Consider the following 21,364-nt stretch of genomic DNA (forward strand, 5'->3'; position numbering starts at 1 on the left):
TTTACAGGTTAATAACCGTGGGCTGCACTGCTCTAGAACATTCTCTATTAAAAGGTTTACAAATTTGCTTTCCCTCTTTACAAGCTAAGGACCAGAAATTCCTATTCAGCTGTGGTGTATGACTCTTTCAATTCCCATCCTCAGGGGGGCGGAGACCACAGAGTCATACCTTCCTTAAAGACGCGCTCGGAAACCTGCGGAAAAAACCTTTACTTTCTGCTCCAGGGTGCATCAGATTAGCCCTGCAGGCGAGCGCTGCGCACTGAGACTGCGCATACTGGCGCGGCAGAGCGGGCGCATGCGCCTTGAGGAGGAGCTGAGAGAGGCTTTGCTGGGCGGGCCTAGGCTGCTGCAGTGCTTCGGGGCCCAGGAGCCGTGGGAGGAGTCGCCGGCCTCACCGTGGTAACCACAGCGCCGCGGCTGCCCCGCCTCGCAGGCCTCAGGACTGTCATCGCCTTTGGCTGTGGGGTACTTTGGCCAGCGTCCCCGGAAATAGCCCCGCCGGCCTCTCAGACACCCCCATCCTCCCCGCGCCGCCGTCGCCGCCGCCATGCAGGGGGAGGACGCCAGATACCTCAAAAGGTGACGACTCCCCAAAGCTCGGTCCTACCCTTCTTCCCGGGACCCTGAAGATACGTTTAAGAGGTTCTTGGGTTGGCCTTGAGGTGTCACTGGGCAAAACTTGAAGCTTAAGAGAGAGGTGGGAGACTGGAGAAATCACGGAAAGGGAGGGGAAAAGGTGAATTGGAAAAAGGAAGGGGCTCTTGGGGGTGTAAGTTTTTCCAGCTTCTGCCCTGACTCAGCGGGGCGCTGAAAGCTTTGAAGAGCCTCCCTTGAACACTGTACGGTTTTCTTGCTACCGTACATTGTTCAGGGGAGAGGGGCAAAGGGAGGAGTAATCCGCGTCTTCCTGTTCCCCCGCCCCCACCCCATACTCGGACTCTCCATTTTCCCGCATAGATAAATCCTGTGGGAGCCTGGAAATGAGATCTTCTGGTGCCTCTGTCCTCTGCCTCCAATATGGGGTTCGCTGCCGAGGGGTTTTGAAATGATGAAGGGGAAAGAATTAATGGGAGGCTGGATTGAGATGTTGCTTTCCAGTCTATTTCTGCTTTCCTCATCCATTTCATTCATTTCACTGCCATATATACAGTATAATTTTTGTAGGGGGTTCATAATTATCAAGGGATTTATTTGTTCAGGAGCTTGACGTGAAACAGGCCATCATTTCTTTAGTTTAAAAATATTTGTAGTATCAATTACTTCTTAAGGAAAAATGTAAGCTATTGGAAATGTTTATTTGACGCAAATCAAAGATAAGATCATCCCTGGTAAAAAGGATATTTCTCGCTGGACCAAGAGTTAGCAGTGATCCAATAGAAAAATTCTTAATTAGGACTCTACATTTTTAGTAAAGTGCCTGTTACTAATTGGGTATATATTCCTAGAGAGTCACGTATATTCTTTAGAACTCAGTTCCCTTATCTAAAAATGGGGCAGATATTATCTTAGAGATATGGGGACCAATATGAAAATATTTTATTTTTAAAAGATAGAACATGCATGTAAGGCAGTGGCATCATTTCATTTCAATTAATAATATACTTTTACCGAATATATTTATCCTGACTTGGCAGGACCCTGATCATCACAGAAAGAGGTCTAACCTTTAAAGATTTAGCTCTTTAAAGGGATTGAACTATTGTAAAATCAATCAACCAACTAACCAACTGCATTTACTGTCTTTGCAGGACTGAGGCATATATTGCCTGCCTGCAATATAAATATATCTAAAACTGTTAAGTAACTAGGGCTTATCATTAAAAATTTTAAAAAGAAATGTGTGATCATAACAAGACTATAGTCAGCATTTATTTCCTCACTGAATTTTGCTGACATTGATCATTTAAAAGTCTTGATGGAAAATTTTATGAAAGAAGAAAAGACATTCTTTCTCCTTCAGCTTTAAATTCAAGATTGTTCTTGAGCAAAGACTCACTATTAAACACACCATTAGCTTATTTTCATGTAATATAGTTGTGCCAGAAGATAGTTTTTCTTAATATTCTTGTGCCCTATGGTCCCTTAGGTAACCTATGACTCGTAATTTTCAACCTATTGCTTACTTTTAAAGCTATGTTATATAGCGTTCAGCAAATAAACTCAAGTCATTATAATGTTTGAAGTAAAATAAGGTCAATCTAGAAAGGCTGAAATAGACACTTCTCAATTTTGTCCAATTTTGACAGTGTAAAGTGTTTGCATTGCTCACTTTCAGTTTAGAAATATGCATCTGACATAATCGTACAGGCTAATGGTTTATCTGAGAGAACCTTCCATTTTAATGATTGATTTTGTGATAATTACATGTATTACAAAACCTTTTGTAATATTTTTACTTTCATTATTTTGTGTTTAACAATGGGGCAATATGTTTTCACTATAATTGATTCACTCTAATTTTTTTTTTTTTTAATTTAATTTCTTTTTTTGTTTTTAGGGCCACATGTGCACCTAATGGAAGTTCTCAGGCTGAGGGTCGAATTGGAGCTGCAGTCACAGCAGCATAGGATCTGAGCCACATCAGCAACCTGCACCACAGCTCAGGATACTTAACCCACTGAGCAAGGCCAGGGATGGAACCCACATCCTCATGGTTACTGGTTGGGTTCATTACTGCTGAGACACAATGGGAATTCCAACACTCTAATTTTTATGAGTTAATTTCAGTGATTTCATTGTAGCTGTCACTGAGGAATCTCTAGTGTATTTATGTTTACATTTAATAGATTATAGAATCAAAAATTGGATTTCTTTTTTTTTCATCTACCGGTTAGTGTTTTGATTCAGTAGTGCTTAGTACATACTTGCCAAATACCTAGTGCATGCCTAGCATTGTTCTGGTCACTGGAGAAATGATTAAGTAAACACAGTTCATATCCTCAATCAGATATGCACACAGATAGTTAACAGCCAGTGATTTTTTTTTTTTTCCTCTTAAACCTCTGATGATTTTCTATTGCTCTTAGAGCACCTACCTTTTCAGCTTCATCTCTCTGTTCCCCTTCTGCCCCCAATAATTCCATATTTCAGTCTTATAGAAGTAACTTCATTTAGATCCCTGTGTGTTTCAGTGTTAGATTCCAAATGCCATTCCCATTGTCTGGTACTTGCCTTCTTTTTTACTCAGCTAATTCTTCATCTTTCCTGTTTTAGCTTAAATGTCACTTTTTCTGGAAGGTCTTCCTGATCTGCTGTTTCCTATCCCACAATCCATGTCAAATATACCTGCTAGCATGTGGTAATATATAAAGTTTTGTTTTTTCCCTCTGTTACTACTTTATTGTTATTTGTCTTTCCTGCCCGTCTATATAAACTTCAAAAGGGTAAGGTACTATGTATCTTACTTCCCATTGTATCCTTAACACCAAGCACAGTGCCTGGAACATAAGTATGCACTAAACAGTTATTGAATGAAATGAGAATAAGACTACAAAGAAAAATGGGCCAAATCATTTAGGACTTATGACTGTCATAAAGAGTTGAGAATTATAATAAGAGTAATAGCAAACTATTGAAGGATTTTAAGAGTGAATGGCCTTCATTCATTCAATAGCTATTTGAAATGCTACCATGTAAAAGTTAATTTGCCAAGTGATAAAAAGTGTTAGATGAAAACTTTCTCCCAGCCTTTTTGGTGCTTAAAATATAGCAAGGAATACAGACTTTAAATAGTATATTATCAAAAGCGCTGATTGTATTTATGCTATGTACTCTATTATGATAAGTGAAATAAGTATATGGCCTTTTCACAAAGTATAAAGTTTTCAGTATTTATCCATGTTTTAGCATTCATCAGTATTTCATTCCTTTATTAGTTGAGTAGTAATTTGTTTATCCGTTCACATTTGATAGACACTTAGGTTGTTTCCTTCTATTGGCTATTGTGAATAAAGCTGCTATGAACATTCCTGTACTAGTTTTTGTTGGAATATTTGTTTTCTCTCTTTTAGTGTATAAATACATATATATATATATGTATATATGTATATACACACATACACACAACTATAATATATATATACGTAGTTGTTTGTTACTGGGTCAAATGTTTATTCTATGTTTAACTTACTGAGAAACCACCAAACTGCCATAGTGGCTTCATCATTTTACACTTCTACCAGCAATGTATGAGAGTTCCAGTTGTTCTATATCTTACTAACACTGTTTTCTGTTTTTTTTTTTTTAATTATAGAAATTCTAATGGATGTGAAATGCTGTGTTATTGTGGGTTTTGATTACATTACCCTAGTTACTCAGTGACATTGAGCATCTTTTCATATACTTCTTGCCTTTGTTTTTTGGGGAAAAAAAAAGAGTTCTTTATATATTCTTAATACTAAACACTTAGCAGATAAATGATTTGCAAATATTTTGTCCCATTCTGTGGATTGTGTTTTCACTCTCTTCATGGTATCCTGTCATATGTAAAAATTCTAAATTTATTTTTTTCTTTAGTTGCTTTTGCTTTTGATATTATTGTTTAAGAAACCATTGCCAAATCCAAGGTCACAATGACCTCCCTCGATATTTTATAAGAGTTTTATATGTTTAGCTATAAAATTATATCTGATCCATTTTAACCTAATTATGAGATGTGAAGTAAGCATTCACTTTCATTCTTTTGCATGTGAATATCCAGTTGTCTCAACATCATTTGTTAAAGAGATTATTCTTTCCCCCAATGAAAGGTCTTATTGAAAATCAATTAACTGCAGTGGATGTAGGGGTTTGTTTCTGGACTCAGTTCTGTTCCATTGACCTCGGTGTCTGTCTTTATGCTAACACCTCACTTTTTTAAAATTTAGTTTTTATTTTATATTGGAGTATAGTTTATTTACAATGTTGTGTGAGTTTCAGGTTTACAGCAAGGTGATTCAATTTTATATATACATACATCCATTCTTTTTCAGATTTTTATATGGGTTATTACAGAATATTGAGTAGAGTTCTCTGTGCTATACAGTAGGTTTCCCTTGATTATTTATTTTGTCTATAATAGTGTGTACATGTTAATCCCAAACTCCTAATTTAAACCCCACCACCACCTTTCCCCTTTGGACACCATAAGTTTAATTTCAAAGCCTGTGAGTCTGTTTTTTTTTTTTTTTTGTCTTTTGTCCTTTTAGGGCTACAGCTACGGCATGTGGAAGTTTCCAGGCTAGGGGTCTAATCGAAGCTATTGCTGCTGGCCTGCACCACAGCCACAGCAACGCCAGATCCGATCCACATCTGCAACCTACACCTCACGGCAACACCAGATCCTTAACCCACTGAGTGAGGCCAGGGATTGAACCTGCAACTTCATGGTTCCTAGTCGGATTTGTTTCCACTGTGCCACGACAGGAACTCTGTTTTATAAATAAGTTCATCTGTATCATTTTGGCCCATGCATGTCGCTGCAAATGCCATTATATCATTCTTTTTTATGTCTGAATAATATTCCACTGTATATATGTACCACATATTCATCCATTCTTCTATCCGTGGACATTTAGGTTGCTTCCATATCTTGGCTATTATAAATAGCGCTTCATTGAACATTTGGTGCATGTATCTTTTCAAATTCTGATTTTCTCCAGATATATATTCCCAGGAGTGGGATTGCTGGATCACATGGTGGTTCTATTGTTAGTTTTTCATTTATTTATTTGTCTTTTTACCTTTTCTTTAGCTGTTCCTGTGGCATATGGAGGTTCCCAGGCTAGGGGTCTAATCGGAGCTATAGCTGGCCTACGCCACAGCCACAGCAACGCGGGATCTGAACCACACCTGCAACCTATACCACAGCTCACAGCAACGCCAGATCCTTAACCCACTGAGTGCGGCCAGGGATCGAATCTGCAAACTCATGGTTCCTAGTTGGATTTGTTAACCACTGTGCCACAATAGGAACTCCTATTTTTAGTTTTTTAAGCAAGCTCCATTTTGATCTCCCTAATGGTTGTACCATGTTTCATCCCCACTAATGGTATAGGAAGTTTCCCTCTTCTCCATACCCTCTCCAGTATTTATTGTTTGTAGACTTATTTAAAAAAATTTATTACAGATGATTTACAGTGTTCTGTCAATTTCTGCTCTACAGCAAAGTGACTCAGTATATACATGTATATACATTCTTTTTAATGTGTTTTCCATTGTGGTCTGTCCCAAGAGTTTGGGTATAGTTTCCTGTGCTATGCAGTAGGAAATTGTTATTTATCCTTTCTAAATGTAATAGTTTGCATCTACCTAACCCCAAACTCCCAGTCCATCCCATTCCCTACCGTTTCCACCTTGGCATCCACAAGTCTGTTCTGTGTGTCTGTGAGTCTGTCTCTGTTTCATAGATAGGTTCATTTACACCATATTTTAGAATTCACATATAAATGATATCTTATGATATTTGACTTTTTCTTTCTGACTTCACTTAGCATGAGAATCTCTATTTGCATCCATGTTGCTGAGAATGGCATTATGTTGTTTTTTTATGTCTGAGTAGTGCTCCATTACGTATATATATCACCTCTTCTAAATCCATTCATCTCTGGATGGATATTTAGGTTGCTTCCGTTTCTTGGCTATTGTGAATACTGCTGCAGTGAACATAGGAGTACATGTATCTTTTTGAATTATAGTGTTGTCTGGATATATGCCCAGGAGTGGGATTGCTGGATAATATGGTAATTCTATTTTCAGATTTCTGAGGACCTCAGTACTGTTTTCTGTAGTGGCTGTACCAATTTACATTCCCACCAACAGTATAGGAGAATTCCCTTTTCTACACACCCTTTCCAGCATTTGTTATTTGTAGACATTTTAATGATGGCCATTCTGACTCATGTAAGGTGGCACCTCATTGTAGTTTTGATTTGCATTTTTCTAATAATTAGTGATATTGAGCATCTTTTCATTTGCCTACTGGCCATCCCTATGTCTTCTTTAGAGAAACATCTTTTTAGGTCTTCAGCTCATTTTTTGATTGGGTTTTTTTTTTTGTTTGTTTTTGAGTTGTTTGTATATTTTGGAGATTAAAACCTTGTCAGTTGCATCTTTGCAAATATTTTTTCCCATTCTTTAGGTTGTCATTTTGGTTTTTTGTTTTAATGGTTTCCTTTGCTGTGCAAAAGCTTGTAAGTTTGATTAGGTCCCATTTGTTTATTTTGTTTTTATCCTTTTGCCTTGGGAGACTGACCTAGTAAGATATTTATAAGATTTATATCAGAGACTGTTTTGCCTATGTTCTCTTCTAGGAGTTTTATGGTGTCATAGCTTATGTTTTAAGTCTTTAATCCATTTTAAGTTTATTTCTTGTGCATGGTTTGTGGATGTGTTCTAATTTCATTGATTTACATGCAGCTGTCCAATTTTTCCAGCACCAAAATATGTATTTGAGTGTTACATATTAGGTATATTCATGTGATGAGTGTAAAATTCTCTTGTTGAATTGATCCTTTTATCATTAAACAGTGTCCTTCTCTGGGACTTCCCATAGTGGCTCAGTGGAAACAAATCTGACTAGTATCCATGAGGACGTGGGTTCGATCCCTGGCCTCACTCAGTGGGTTAAGGATCCAGCGTTGTGGTGAGCTGTGGTGTAGGTTGCAGGCGTGGCTCAGATCCTGCATTACTGTGGCTGTGGTGTAGGCCGGCAGCTGCAGCTCCAATTCAACCCCTAGCCTGGGAACGTCCATGTGCCATGGTGCGGCCCTAAAGAGACAAAAAGGAAAAAGTTTCTTTCTGTATCTTTTTTTATGGCCTTTGTTTTAAAGTCTGTTTTGTCTGATACGAGTATTGCAACCCTCACCTTCTTGTCATTTCCATTTGTGTAAAGCACATTTCTTCCATCCCCTTATTTTCAATATATGTATGTCCTTTGCCCTAAGGTGGGTTTCTTGTAGGCAGCCTATTGTAAGTTTTCGGGTTTTTTTGTTTGTTTGTTTTTGTCTTTTTGCCTTTTCTTGAGCCACTCCCGTGGCATATGAAGGTTCCCAGGCTAGGGGTTTAATCAGAGCTGTAGCTGCCGGCCTATACCAGAGCCACAGCAACACGGGATCCAAGCCATGTCTGCACACAGCTCACAGCAATGCTGGATCCTTAACCCACTGAGCAAGGCCAGGGATCGAACCCACGACCTCATGGTTCCTAGTCGGATTTGTTAACCACTGCATCATGACGGGAACTCCTTGTTTTGTTTTGTTTTGTTTTTTAATCCAATCTGCCACTCTTTGTCTTTAGATTGGAGCATTCAGTCCATGACATTTAAGGTAATTATTCATATATATGTATTTATTACCATTTTAAACTTCCTTTTCCAGTTGATTCTGTGTTTCTTCTTTGTTCCTTTTTCATCTCGTGGTTTGATGGTTTCTTTAGATTTTATGCTTGTGTTCTCTTTTTTTAATGTTTGTTTGAGTCTGTTGTATGTTTTTGATTTGTGGTTGCCCTGTTTTTCAAACTGTATCTACTTTCTTTAGACTGAAAATCATTTAGGCTCAAACATATTCTAAAAAAGAGTTTACACTTTCTTACTCTCCTTCCCCAAATTTTCTTATTTTGATGTCCTTTTTAACATCTTCATATTTATGCTTTTGGTGTTCCTTGTGTTTATTATCACTTCACAAGTAGGTGTTTTGTTTTGTTTTGTTTTCTTTTTTTAACTGTATACTGGTTTGTTTACATGTTTACATTCCAGTTGTGGTTTTTCTCCTTCCTATTTCTTGTTTCTTTATTTCTTTTTTTTTTTTAGAGGAGATATGTCAGTATTTCTTTGAGGTTTCGAATTGGTGTATTCTTTTAGTTTTTGCTTGTCTGAGAAATTCTTCATTTCTCCTCCTATTCTAAAATATAATCTTGCTAGGTAAAGTATTCTAGGTTGCAACCCTTTTAGAACTTTGAATATATCCTGCAACTCCCTCTGGCCTGTAGCCTTTCTGTAGAGAAATCAACTGATAGTCTTGTTGGGGTTCCCTTATAATTAACTTTTGTTTTTCTCTTGCTGCCTTTAGAATCCTCTCTTTAATTTTTGCCATTTTTATTATAATATGTCTTAGTGTAGGTTTGGGTTCACCTTATTTGGAACCCGGTGTGCTTCCTGTATCTGGGTACATATTTCCTTCGTTAGAATTCGGAATTCTTCAGCCACAGTTTCTTCAGATATTTTCAATCTCCTTTTCTTTTTCTTCTTCTGGAATCCCTATTATGCATAAATTGGCCCACTTGATATTATCCCATAGATCTCTTATATTGCTTTCATTTTTTTTAATTTGCCTTTCTGTTTCCTGTCCTGATTGAGTGATTCCCATTATTCTTTCAAGTCGCTTATTCATTCCTCTACATTATTTATGCTGCTATTCTTGGCCTTTGGAAATTTTCTAATTTTTTCTTGTTTCATCCTTAGAAGTTCTAGTTCCTTTTTTAAAGTAATCAGCATTTCTGTCAATAGCCTTTCTTAATATGTTCAGTATTTTCATTATATTGTTTTGAACTTGGTATCTATTAGACTGAAAATGTCTGTTCCATTGTTTGCTCCTTCAGGGGAATTCTCCTGTTCTTTTAACTGAGAATTGTACTTTTACTTCTTCATTTTGCTTGTATTTCTCTTTCTATGTCAGTTGAGGGAAAACAATCATCTACAGTATCTTGAAAGGCTGTGTATATGCAGGAGCATCACTGTGTCACTTATGGGGATTTACTATTTTTTTGGCATGAGGGCTGCTTTTTGTTTGGATGCTTGCTGTCTCTTTCCTTGGAGTGTGCAGGCCATTATCCCCTTTATAGGGGGTGTGCAGGTGCATTGCCTGTGTGCACTTGCAGGGAGGTGGAGGCAACGGGCAGCACCCAGTCATGGGGGTCATTGGCAGTGGTGGCAACCCCTGGGGAGATGGGCAGGAAGGTTGGTGCCCAGCCATAAGGCTCTTGGCAGGGGTGGCAGGCTGAGCATGCTCTTGGAGAGGTAGGGGTGGTGCCCAGTCATGGAACCTTTGCAGTAGCTGCAACCCCTAGGGAGGTAGGGTTGGTGGGTAGTGCCTGATCACTGGGCCCTTGGCAAGAGTGGTGGTGGTGGCAGGCCATGTGTGCTCCTGGGGAAGTGACAGATGGCGCCAGGTTTCCTGACCCTTGACAGTGGAGGTAGCCCACAGGGAGTTGATGGAGGATGGTGCCTGGTCTTAGGACTGTCTGCGGCAGGGGCTGTGCCCACCTCTGGAGTCCAAGATGGCTCTTTTAGCTTGCATATGCTCCCATAGCCCACATAAGTGATGCCCTGCTGTCTTCAAGCTCACACATGGAAAAAGAAGTTCCTATGGCAGTCCTACTACCTCCTCTTGCACTCCCCAACAATAAGCCCTTGCTTCTCTGGCAGGCCCAGGGCTCCTCATTCCCTCTGCTGTGGCATACCACACTCTATGCCCCTCAGGCTGTTTCCATGCAGCCAACCTCAGTCCCTCCCCAGGTCTCTCTGAAGCCCCAAGCTTCTTAGGCTGGGGTGTGTCAGGCAGTGCCACTGAATTTGTATGTGGCTCTCTCTCTGCTTTTGTCCTCCTCAGACTGGCTGCTGCACTTTTCTCCAAAGCTTTGAAGCTACCCTTCTTCCCCAGGTGATCTCACCACCAGTCAGGGGGCTTCCTGGCATGTGGAAACATTTCCTCTTTCACAGCTCTTTCCCAGGGGTGCTGGTCCTGTCCTGGTTCTTTTTCTCTTCTCTCTCTTTTTTTGTTTTTTGTTTTTTTTGTTTTTCCATTTTGTCCTACCAAGTTATGTGGAGATATTCTTGCCCTTGAGGTCTTCTGCCAGCATTCAATAAATGTTCTATGAGAATCATTCTACATGTAGTTTTTTTTTTTTTAATGTGTATGTATTTGTGGGAGAAAGAGAGCTCCATGTCCTACTCCTTTGCCGTCTCGATCTGATGGCCTATTTGTGGACTTTTTGATGATGGTCATTTTGACTGGTGTGAGATGATACATCAGTGTAATTTTGATTTACATTTCTCTGATCATTAGCAATGTTGATCAACTTTTCATGTGCCTATTGGCCATCTATGTCTTCTTTGGGGAAGTGTCTGTTTAGGTTTTCTGCCCATTTTTTGATTAGGTTGTTTGTTTTTTGTTATTGAGTTTATAAGCTGTTTGTATATTTTGGAGATTGATCCCTTGTTCAAGTGGATTAATATTGGATCATTAATTAGTATCATTTACCAATATTTTCTCCCATTTTATGAGTTGTCAGTTCATTATGTTTATGGTTTGCTTTGCTGTGCAAAACTTTTAACTTTAATTAGGTCCTATTTGTTTATTTTTGTTTTTATTTTCATTGCTTTGGGAGGTGCGATCAAAAAGATATTGCTGTGGTTCATGCCAAAGAGTGTTCTTCCCATATTATACTCAGAGTTGTATAGTGTCTGGGTTTATATTTAGGTCTTTAATCCATTTTGAGTTCATTTTTGTGTATGATGTTAGAGAGTGTTCTAATCTCATTCTTTTACATGTAGCTGTCCAGTTTTCCCAGCACCGTTTGTTGAAGAGACTGTCTTTTCTCCATTGTATATTCTTGCCTACTTTGTTGTAGATTAGTTGACCATAGGTGTGTGGATTTATTTCTGGCCTTTCTATCCTTTTCCATTGATCACTATTTCTATTTTTATGCCTGTGCCATACTGCTTTGATGACTACAGCTTTGTAGTATCGTCTGAAGTCAGAGAGCCTGATAGCTCCAGCTCTGTTTTTTTTTTTTTTTTTCCCCTTCAGGATGGATTGATCTTAGATCATGTTTACTATCATTACTTTGAATTCTTTTTCAAGTTGATTGCCTATCTCCACTTCATTTAGTTGTTCTGAGATTTTATCTTGTTCTTTCTTCTGGAATATATTTCTCTGCTGTTTCATTTTGTTTAACTTTATTGTTTGTGGTCTCCTTTCTGCAGGCTCCAAGATCATAATTCCTCTTTCTTCTTTATCTATGCCTTGGTGGGTTAGTCTGGTCCAAGGGCTTGTGCAAACCTTCTAATGGGAGGCACTGGTTTCTGCCCACTGGTGGGTGGAGCTATGTCTTTTCCTCTGTTGGGCATGTCCATGACAGGGGGTATGTTTAGAGGTAGCTGTGAATTCTTTATGACTTTAGGAAGCCTGTTTACTGATGGGTCCATGTGGCTGTGTTCCCACTCTGTTGGTTGTTTTGGCCCGAGGCATCCTAGCACAGGAGCCTGTAGGCTGTTGAATGGGACCAGGTCTCTATGCCAAAATGATTATCTCTGGGAGAGCTCCAGGCTCCTATGGAGTCACTGCTTTATGCTGGACCCAGTGCATATGAGACCTTGTGTGTGCCCTCCAAGAGAGGAGTCTTTTTCCCCTAGTCCTGTGGAGCTCCTGCACTCAAGCCCTGCTTGTCGTCAAAGCAAAATTCTCCGGGGGCTCCTTCTCTTGATTCCATGTCCTCAGACTGGGGAACTTTATTTGATGTGGGGCTCAGAACTCTGTCTTGTGTAAGAACCTTTGTGATATAATTATTTTTCCTTGTGTGGGTCTCCCACCTGGTGAGTATGAGATTTGATGATAATACTCTCCTACCATCTCATTGTGGCTTCTTCTCTCTCTTTAGATGTAAAATATCTTTTTTTTTTTTTTTGGTAGGTTCCAGTCTTTTTTATCAATGGTTGTTCAGCAGTTAGTTTTAATTTTGGTGTTTTCATTAGAGGAGGTGGACTGCAAGTCCTTCTACTCTGCCATCTTGTCCAGAATCCTGTTTTGTCACTAGTGACCAATCTGGTGCTTGGTATACCTATGCTCTCAGTGATTGTTTGCCTTCTTTATTCTTGTTGTGGGTGATACACCAAGTATATACCAAAAGCCAAAAGCTTTTGAGGGTTGTTCTTGTCATGGCACAGCAGAAATGAATCCAACTAGGAACCATGAGGTTGTGGGTATGAACCCGGCATTGCTCAGTGGGTGAGGATCCAACATTGCCGTGAGCTGTGGTATAGGTCACAGAAACAACTCAGAAAGATCTGGCATTGCTGTGGCTGTGGCCTGGGTGGGCAGCTATAGCTCTGATTAGACCCCTAGCCTGGGAACCTCCATATGCCAGGAATGTGGCCCTAAAAAGCAAAAAAAAAAAAGAAGAAGAAGATACTTTTGAGGGCCCTGTTGAGATTAAAGTCATACCTCATTGTTTTGGTTATTGTAGTTTTATAGCACTTTTCAAAATTAGGAAGTGTGACTCTTCCAACTTTGTTCTTCTTTTTCAAGATTTTTGTGGCTATTCATGGTCCCTTATGTTTCTATGTGAATTTTAGGAGTGCTTTTCCATATCTGCAAGAAAGGCCTGGGATTTTGGTAGGGATCATATTGAATCTGTAGATTACTTTGGGGAATATTGCTGACCTAACAATATTAAGTTGTCCAGTCTGTGGATATGGGATGTCTCCATTTATTTAGTCCTTATTTATTTCTTTCAACAATATTTTACAGTTTTCAGTATGTAAGTGTTGTACCTCCTTGCTTACTATTCTTTTTGATTGTAAATGGAATGATTTTCTCCATTATCTTTTCAGAATTTTCGTTGTTAGTATATTAGAAATACAACATTTATGTGTGTACATTATGTATTTTGCAACTTTGCTGAATTTATTAGCTGTAATAGTTTTCAACACATGAGATTATGTCAGCTGCTGATAGAGTTTTGTTTCTTTTCAGTCTGGTTGCCTTCTATTCCTTTTCTATACCTCTTTGCTCTGGTTGAATTTCCAGTAGTGTGTTGAATGGAAGTGGTGAAAGCTGGTATCCTGATTTTAAGAAGTCTTTCATTCTTTCATCATTGAGTATAATATTAGCCATAGAATTTTCATATATGTCCTTTATCATATTGAGGAAATTTCCTTTTATTTCTCTTATCAAATGTTTTAATCATGAAAGGATGTTGGATTTTGTCAAATTCTTTTTCTACTTCTTTGAAATAATGGTGTATTTTCCCCCCTTCATGCTATTAATGTGTCTTATTACATTAATTGATTTTCATATGTTGACTCTCCCTTCCCATTCCTAGGACAGACCCTACTTGGTCATGCTGTGTAATCCTTTTATATGCTTCTAGATACTGTTTGCTAATATTTTGAGGAGTTTTGCTTTTATATTCATTAAGGATATTCATCAATTATATTCACAAAATATATTGTTTTTGTAGTGCTTTTTTATTTCCTTGGTATCAGAGTAATGCTGACCCAACAGAATGAATTAGAAAGAGTTCCCTCCTTTCCTCATTTTTGGAGGAGCTTGAGAAGATGTTATTTTTTCTTTAAATATTTGGTACAATTCACCAGTGAAACTATCTGGTCCTGGGAAATTTTTGATTTCTGATTCAATCTGTTATTATAGGTGTCCTCAGAATTACTATTTCTTTTGAGTCAGTTTTGGTAGTTTGCGTATTTCTAGGAGTTTGTCCATTTCATTTGGTTATCTACTCTGTTGACTTACAATTGTTCATGGTATTACAGTATAGTATTATTAACCATAGTCGCAGTGCTGTACATTAGAATGCCAGGACTTGTTTTCTTCATAGCTAGAAGTTTATATCTTTTGACCATCTTCATCCACTTCACCCATTCCCACTCCATACCAATTTGTCATCTGTACTTAGAGTTTAGATTTCATTTGTTTGGGTTTTCTTTTTTGTTTCTAGATTCCACATATTCCTGAGATCATGTAGCATTTGTCTTTGTATCTGACTAAATAGCCAGATTTACGTAGCCCTCAAGGTATTTTGCAAAAGACAAAAGTTTCTTTTTATGGATGAATAATATTTCATTGTTGTGTGTTTGTGTGTGTGTACACTAAATCCTCTTTATTCATTTATCCATTGATTCACACCTAGGTTACTTTCATGTTTTGGCTATTGTAAATAATGCTATAATGAACGTGGAGGTGCATATATCTTTTTGAGTTACTGTCTTCATTTCTCTGGGATGAATATCCAGAGTAGAATTGCTGGATCATATGGAGTTCTATTTTCAGGTTTTGAGAAAACACTGTACTGATTTCCTTAGTGGCTGAACCAATATAAATTCTGATCAACAGTTCACAGGGTCCCTTTTCATTAAATCCTTTCCTGCACTTACTATTTCTTGACTTTTTGATAATGGCCATTCTAAGAGGTATGAGGTTTTGATTTTATCAAATAACTGATGATGAGTAAGTTGAACACCTTTTTGTTTAATGTACCTGTTGGTCATTTGTTTTGTATTCTTTGGGAAAATGTCTGTTTAGATCCTCTACCCATTTCTTCCTCAGATTTTTTGTTGTTATTGAGTTGTGAGTTCTTTTTTTTTTTTTCTGTCTTTTTATTTTTTTAGGGCTGCACCTGCCACATATGGAGATTCCCAGGCTAAGGGTCGAATCGGAGCTGTAGCCTCCAGCCTATGCCAGAGCCACAGCAACACCAGATCTGAGCCACATCTGCGACCTATGCCACAGCTCACGGCAACACCGGATCCTCAACCCACTGGACAAGGCCAGGGATCAAATCCACAGCCTCATGGTTCCTAGTCGGATTCATTTCCACTGCGCCACAATGGGAACTCCATGTGAGTTTTTTATATATATTTTGTATATTAAATTCTTATCAGATATATGATTCGCAAATATTTTCTCTCATTTGATTGTTTGCCTTTTCACTTTGTTGATGGTTTTCTTTGCTCTGCAAGGTTTTTGATTTGTCTTAGTCCTTATAGTTTATTTTTGTTTCTGTTTTAGTTTTGGGGGGTCAGATCAAAAAAATTATCATCAAAACCAAAGCCAGAGAGCTTAATGCTTATGTTTTCTTCTAGGATTTTTATGGCTTCACCTCTTACATTCAAAGCTTTAATTCATTTTGAGTTTCTTTCTGTGTGTGGTGTGAGATAGCAGTACAATTTCATTCCTTTCATGTGTCTGTTTAGTTTTCCCAATACTCTTTATTGAAGAGGTTATCTTTTCTGAAGTGGTATATTCTTGGCTCTGATATCGTCAATTAATTGACCATATATGTGTGGGTTTATTTCTGGGCACTATATTCTGTTTCATTGATCTGTGTATCTGTTTTTTATGCCAATACCATACTGATTTGATTACTATAGTTTTTTAATATAGTTTAAAAATTATTCTTTCTCAAGATTGCATTGGCTATTCAGGTTGTTTAGTGATTCTGTACAAATTTTAGGATTGTTTGTTCTATTTTTGTGAAAAATGCCATTGAGATTTTGATAGGGATTGAATTGAATGTTTAGATTGCTTTGGGTAGTATGGACATTGTAACAATTTTCGTTCTTAGAATCCATAAGCATGGAATATCTTTCCATCTATTTGTGTCTTTTTCAATTTCTTTCATTATTGTCCTATAGTTTTCAAAATACAGGTTTTTATCTCCTTGTTAAATTTATCTCTTAGGTATTTTATTCTTTTTTTGATGCATTTGTAAATGGAATTGTTTTCTTAACTTCTCTTTCTTATAGTTCATATTAGTGTAATGAAACACAACTAATTTATATCTCTTAATTTTGTATTCTGCAACTTTACTGAATTTATTAGTTCTAATAGTTTTTTGGTGAAATCTTTAGGGTTTTCTGTATATCATGTTATATGCAAATAGTTATGGTTTTATTTTTTCCTTTCTGATTGAGATACTTTTTCTTCTCCTTCCCCAACTATTTTGGCTAGTATTTACACTATTATATGTTGAATAGAAGTAGCAAGAGTTGACATCCTTGCCTTGTTCTTGATCTTTTAGGAAAAGCTTTCAGTTTTTCACCCTTAACTACAGTGTTAGATATGGGCTAGTCATGTATCATGTTGAAGTTCATCTCTATTCCTATTTGGTTGAGAGTTTTTATCATAAATGTATGTTGAGCTTTGTCAAATGCTTTTTATATACCTATTGAGATGATTAGATGTCTTTTATTCTTCATTTTGTTTGCAGTGTATCACATTGATTGATTTTGTGTTTGTTGAACCATCCTCACATTCCTGGAATAAATGCCACTTGATAATGATATATGATTGTTCTAATGTATTGTTGAATTTAGTTTGCTAGTATTCTTTTGAGAATTTTTGCATCTATGTCCATGAGGTTTTGTTTTGTTTTGTTTTTCCTTATTGTATCCTTGTCTAGTTTTCCTTATTGTATCCATAGTGAGGCTGGCCTCATGAAATGAGGTTTAGAGTGTTCTCTTCAGGTTTGGGAAGATTTTGAGAAGGATTGTTGTTAACTCTTCTTTAAACATTTTGTAGAATTCACCCATGAAACCATCTGGTCCTTTTGTTTGTTGGAAGGTTTTTTGACTACATATATCTCCTTCTTAGGAATTGGTCTGTTCTGATTTTCTTTTCTTAATAATTCAATCTTGGGAGGTTGTATGTTTCTAGAAATGTATCCATTTCTTGTAAGTTGTCTAATTTGTTGAAGTGTAATTGTTAATAGTAGTCTCTTAAAATTTTTTGTATTTTCTTGGTAATGTCTCCTCTTTTATTTGTGATTTTATTTTATTTGTGGAGGTACTCATTTCACTTTGCTTTATTGCACTTTACAGATATGGTACTTTTTTTATAAGTTAATGTTTGTGGCAGCTTTTGAGTCAGGCAAGTCTGTTGGTGCCATTGTTCCATGTTTACTTCATGTCTGTGACATATTTGGTAATTATCACCATATTTCAGACTTTTCCATTATTATTATATTTTATGGTGATCTGTGATCAGTTATCATTGATAATACAAAAAGATTATGTCTTCGTGAAGGCCAGATGGTTAGCATTTTTTAGAAAGAAATATTTTTTTACTTAAGGTATGTCAATTGATTTTTAAGCATAATGTCATTGCACACTTAATATATTACAGTGTAGTGTAAATATAAGATTTATATGCACATGGAAATCAAAAAATTCACATGACTCAGTTTATAATGATACTTGCTTTATTTTGGTGATCTGGAATTGAACCTGTACTATCTCCAAGGTATGCCTGTATTTGAGTCCTCTCTCTTTTTTTCTTGGTGAGCCTAACTAAAGGTTTGTTAATATTATCTTTCAAAGAACCAGCTCTTACTTTCATTGGTCTTTTTTATTGTCCTTATAGTGTCTGTTTCGTTTATATCCTTTCTGATCTTTGTTATTTCCTTCCTGTTACTAGCTTGGGGTTTTTTTGGTTTGTTTGTTTTTCTTTAGCTACTTGAGGTATAAAATTAGGTTGTCTGAGGGGTTTTTTTTGTTTGTTTCTTGACATAGGCATTAGCTCTATGACCTTCCCTTTTAGAACTACTTTTGCTGCATCCTATAAGGTTTTGTTACGTGTATTTCCACTTTTATTTGTCTAAGGGTATTAGTTTCTTCTTTGACCATTGGCTGATCAGTAGTATGTTGCTTAATATCTAGATATGTGTGAATTTTCCTGTTTCTTCTTATAATTGATTTTTAGTTTCATACCATTGTGGTTGGAAAAGATATAATTTCAGTTTCTTTAAAGTATTAAAACTTATTATGGTATATCCTAGAGAATGTTTCATGTGCCCTTGAGAAGAATGTGTGTTCTGTTCCTTTTGATGGAATGTTGTTTATTTTTGTTAATAAGTTCATTTGGTCTAAGTTTTCCTTTAAGTCGAATGTTTCCTTATTGAATTTCTTTTTGGATAATCTATTCATTGATGAAAGTGGGTGTTAAAGGCTCCTCCCATTATTGTATTTTTGTGTATTTCTCCCTTTATGTCTGTTAGTATTTTATTTATACATTTAAGTGCTCCTATTTTGTGCGTATAAATTTTTACAAATGTTTTATTTTCTTATTGTATTGGCCCTTGTATTGTCATATAGTGGCCTTCTTTGTTTCTTATTACAGTCTTTGTCTTAAAAGTCTATTTTGTCTGATATAAGCATAGCTACTCAGCTTTCTTTTGATTTCCATTTTCATGGAATACCTTTTCTTCCATTCCTTCATTCAGTCTTCATTCATATTGAAGTCTCTTAAAGACAGAATATAAATGGGTCTTGTTTTCTTAATCCATTTATGCACTCTACATCTTTTCATTGGAGAACTTAGTCCATTTACATTCAAAGTAATAATTAATAGGTAGATACCTATTGTCATTTTGTTCATTGTTTTCTGGCTGTTTTCTAATCCCTCTGTTCCATTCTTCTTTCTTTGCTCTCCATTAGATGATTTCCTATAGTGTCAGAGTTCCTTCTCTTTATTTTTTGTGTATCTACTATGAGTTTTTGCTTTGTGATTACCATGAGGGTTACATAAAACAACTTATATTTATAACAGTTTGTTTTATTTTGATAATAATTTAAGACAGAACACATTTCTAAAACTCTACATTTTTTACTCTCTCCTTCATTTTATGATGTCTCAGTTTATGAGTTTACATCTTTTTTTTACCTTGTGTGTCTTTAACAAATTTTGTAGTTATAGTTATTTTTACTGCTTTTGTCTCTTTATCTTTGTGCTAGTTTATAAGTGATTAACCCACTGACTTTACAATATTTTAGATTATTCTGAGTTTTACTACATATTTGCATTTACCAATGAAATTATACTTTCGTAAGTTTTCCTGTTACTAATTAGCACCCTTTTGTTTCAGCTTGAAGAAATCCCTTTAACATTTCTTATAAGGCTAGTTTAGTGCTGATTAAATCCTTTAGCTTTTGCTTGTCTGGAAAACTCTCTCTCCTTCAATTCTGTATGACAGTCTGGCTGGGTAGACTAAAAACTGGTGACAATTTTTTCCTTTCAGCACTTTGAATATGCTATTTTACTTGTAGCCTTCAAAATTTCTGCTGATAGTCTTGTAGGGGTTCCCTTGTACAAAGCAAGTTGTTTCTCTTTTACTGTTTTTAAGGTACTCTCCCAATCTTTGACTTTTGACACTTTATTTGTAATGTGTTTTGGTGTGTCTCTATAGGGTTTCAGGATCTGAATTATGTTTTCTTCAGGTTAGTGGAGTTTTCAGACATTATTTCTTCAAATATTTTCTGCCCCTTTCTCTTCACCTTCTGGGACCCTCTATTGCAAATGTTGGCCTGCTTGATGTTAGCTTATAAGTCCCTTAAGCTGTCTTCACTCTTGTTTTCTTCTTTTTGCTTCTCTGCTTGGGTGTCCATTGCCCTGTCTTTGAGTTCACTGATTCTTTCCTCTTCTTCATTAAGTCTAATGTTGAACCCCTCTGTTATATCTTTAAGTTCAGTTATTGTATTCTTCAGCTCTGTGACTTTTATTTGGTACTTTTATTTTTTCTGTCTCTGTTAAAATTCTCACTTTGTTCATCCATTCTACCCCTGATCTTGACAAGCATCTTTATGATCATTACTTTTAATTTTTCATCAGGAAAATTACTTATATTAGTTTCCTTAAAGTCTTTTTCTGAGGGCTTATCTTGTTCTTTCTTGGAACACATTCCTCTGTTTCTTCTTTTCCTTGACTCTGTGTTGGTATCTGTGCATTAGCTAAAACAATGACCTCTCCCAGCTCGGAAGGAGTATCCTTGTTTAGGAGATGAACCTTTCCATTCAGCCATACCTAGCTCCTGACTGTCTCTCAAACTTTTGTGATTGTCCAAACAGCCTACTTTACTTGTAGTGGTTCCTAGTAGCTAGTATTTCTGTCTACTCTCCTGGGGTGTTAGCAGTTAATAACTGTTTTTTGTTTTTCTTTCACTCATGTCCCTTTTAACTCATAAACACAGGCCCCAGTGGCCATCAAGTGATGTCCCATGGGTGACAGTCACAAAAACTAGGGCACGAGGTACGCAAGCTGCCCTCCAGGAGATACTGGTGTTCTAGAGTGGGACAGAGTGACAGCACAAAGACAGGATCTGCCCTCCAGTTCTCTGGAAAGGATGATAGCCTTTAGATGTGTGTTTAATTAGAAGCTTGCCTCCAAGTCAACAGATAACAGATCTCTTTCACAGGAACATTGGTTGTTGTAGTCTGTTGCAGCTCTGCCATGCTCCTTCTCTGTTGTGGTCTTATGGGACCTAGGAGTATAAGCTCTGATGGAACCAGTGTCCCCTGGGCAACAGCTGCAGTAATCAGGACACCAGGCAGAGGTGCAAGCCCTTTTCTGGGAGGTACCAGTGATCTGGAGAGCACAAAGATGGTACCCACTGGCCTCCATCCTGAGTATTTCAGTAGGTTCATAGGTTTGTATTAAATTAGACATACCTAATGTCTACCCCCTCGGGCCTATCCCTAAGGCTTACCCTTTAAGATAAGCAAATAAGCCTCTTTCATAGAAAGTCTGGGCACATTTTAGTTAGCTGTTCTGCACTAGGCTCTAGAGTGGGTGATCCTGCTTTCACAAGCACTCAAAGA

At 37.1% G+C, this 21,364-nt stretch overlaps 1 protein-coding gene across 2 annotated transcripts in view; it reads left to right on the plus strand.

Moving 5' to 3' along the window:
- Nucleotides 1-322: 322 nt before the first annotated feature.
- Nucleotides 323-21,364, plus strand: part of KIFAP3 (kinesin associated protein 3) — a 171,789-nt gene continuing 150,747 nt past the window's right edge. Inside the window, exon 1 of one of the 2 annotated variants that reach the window (XM_047783966.1) lies at nucleotides 323-582. In XM_047783966.1, coding sequence (XP_047639922.1) covers nucleotides 551-582 — 32 coding nt within the window. In that variant the 5' untranslated portion in view covers nucleotides 323-550. The remainder of the gene's footprint in view (nucleotides 583-21,364) is intronic. The other variant, XM_047783965.1, reaches the window with a different exon arrangement.

Source organism: Phacochoerus africanus, chromosome 6 (genome assembly GCF_016906955.1).
Source record: "Phacochoerus africanus isolate WHEZ1 chromosome 6, ROS_Pafr_v1, whole genome shotgun sequence".
NCBI classification, from domain to species: domain Eukaryota; kingdom Metazoa; phylum Chordata; class Mammalia; order Artiodactyla; family Suidae; genus Phacochoerus; species Phacochoerus africanus.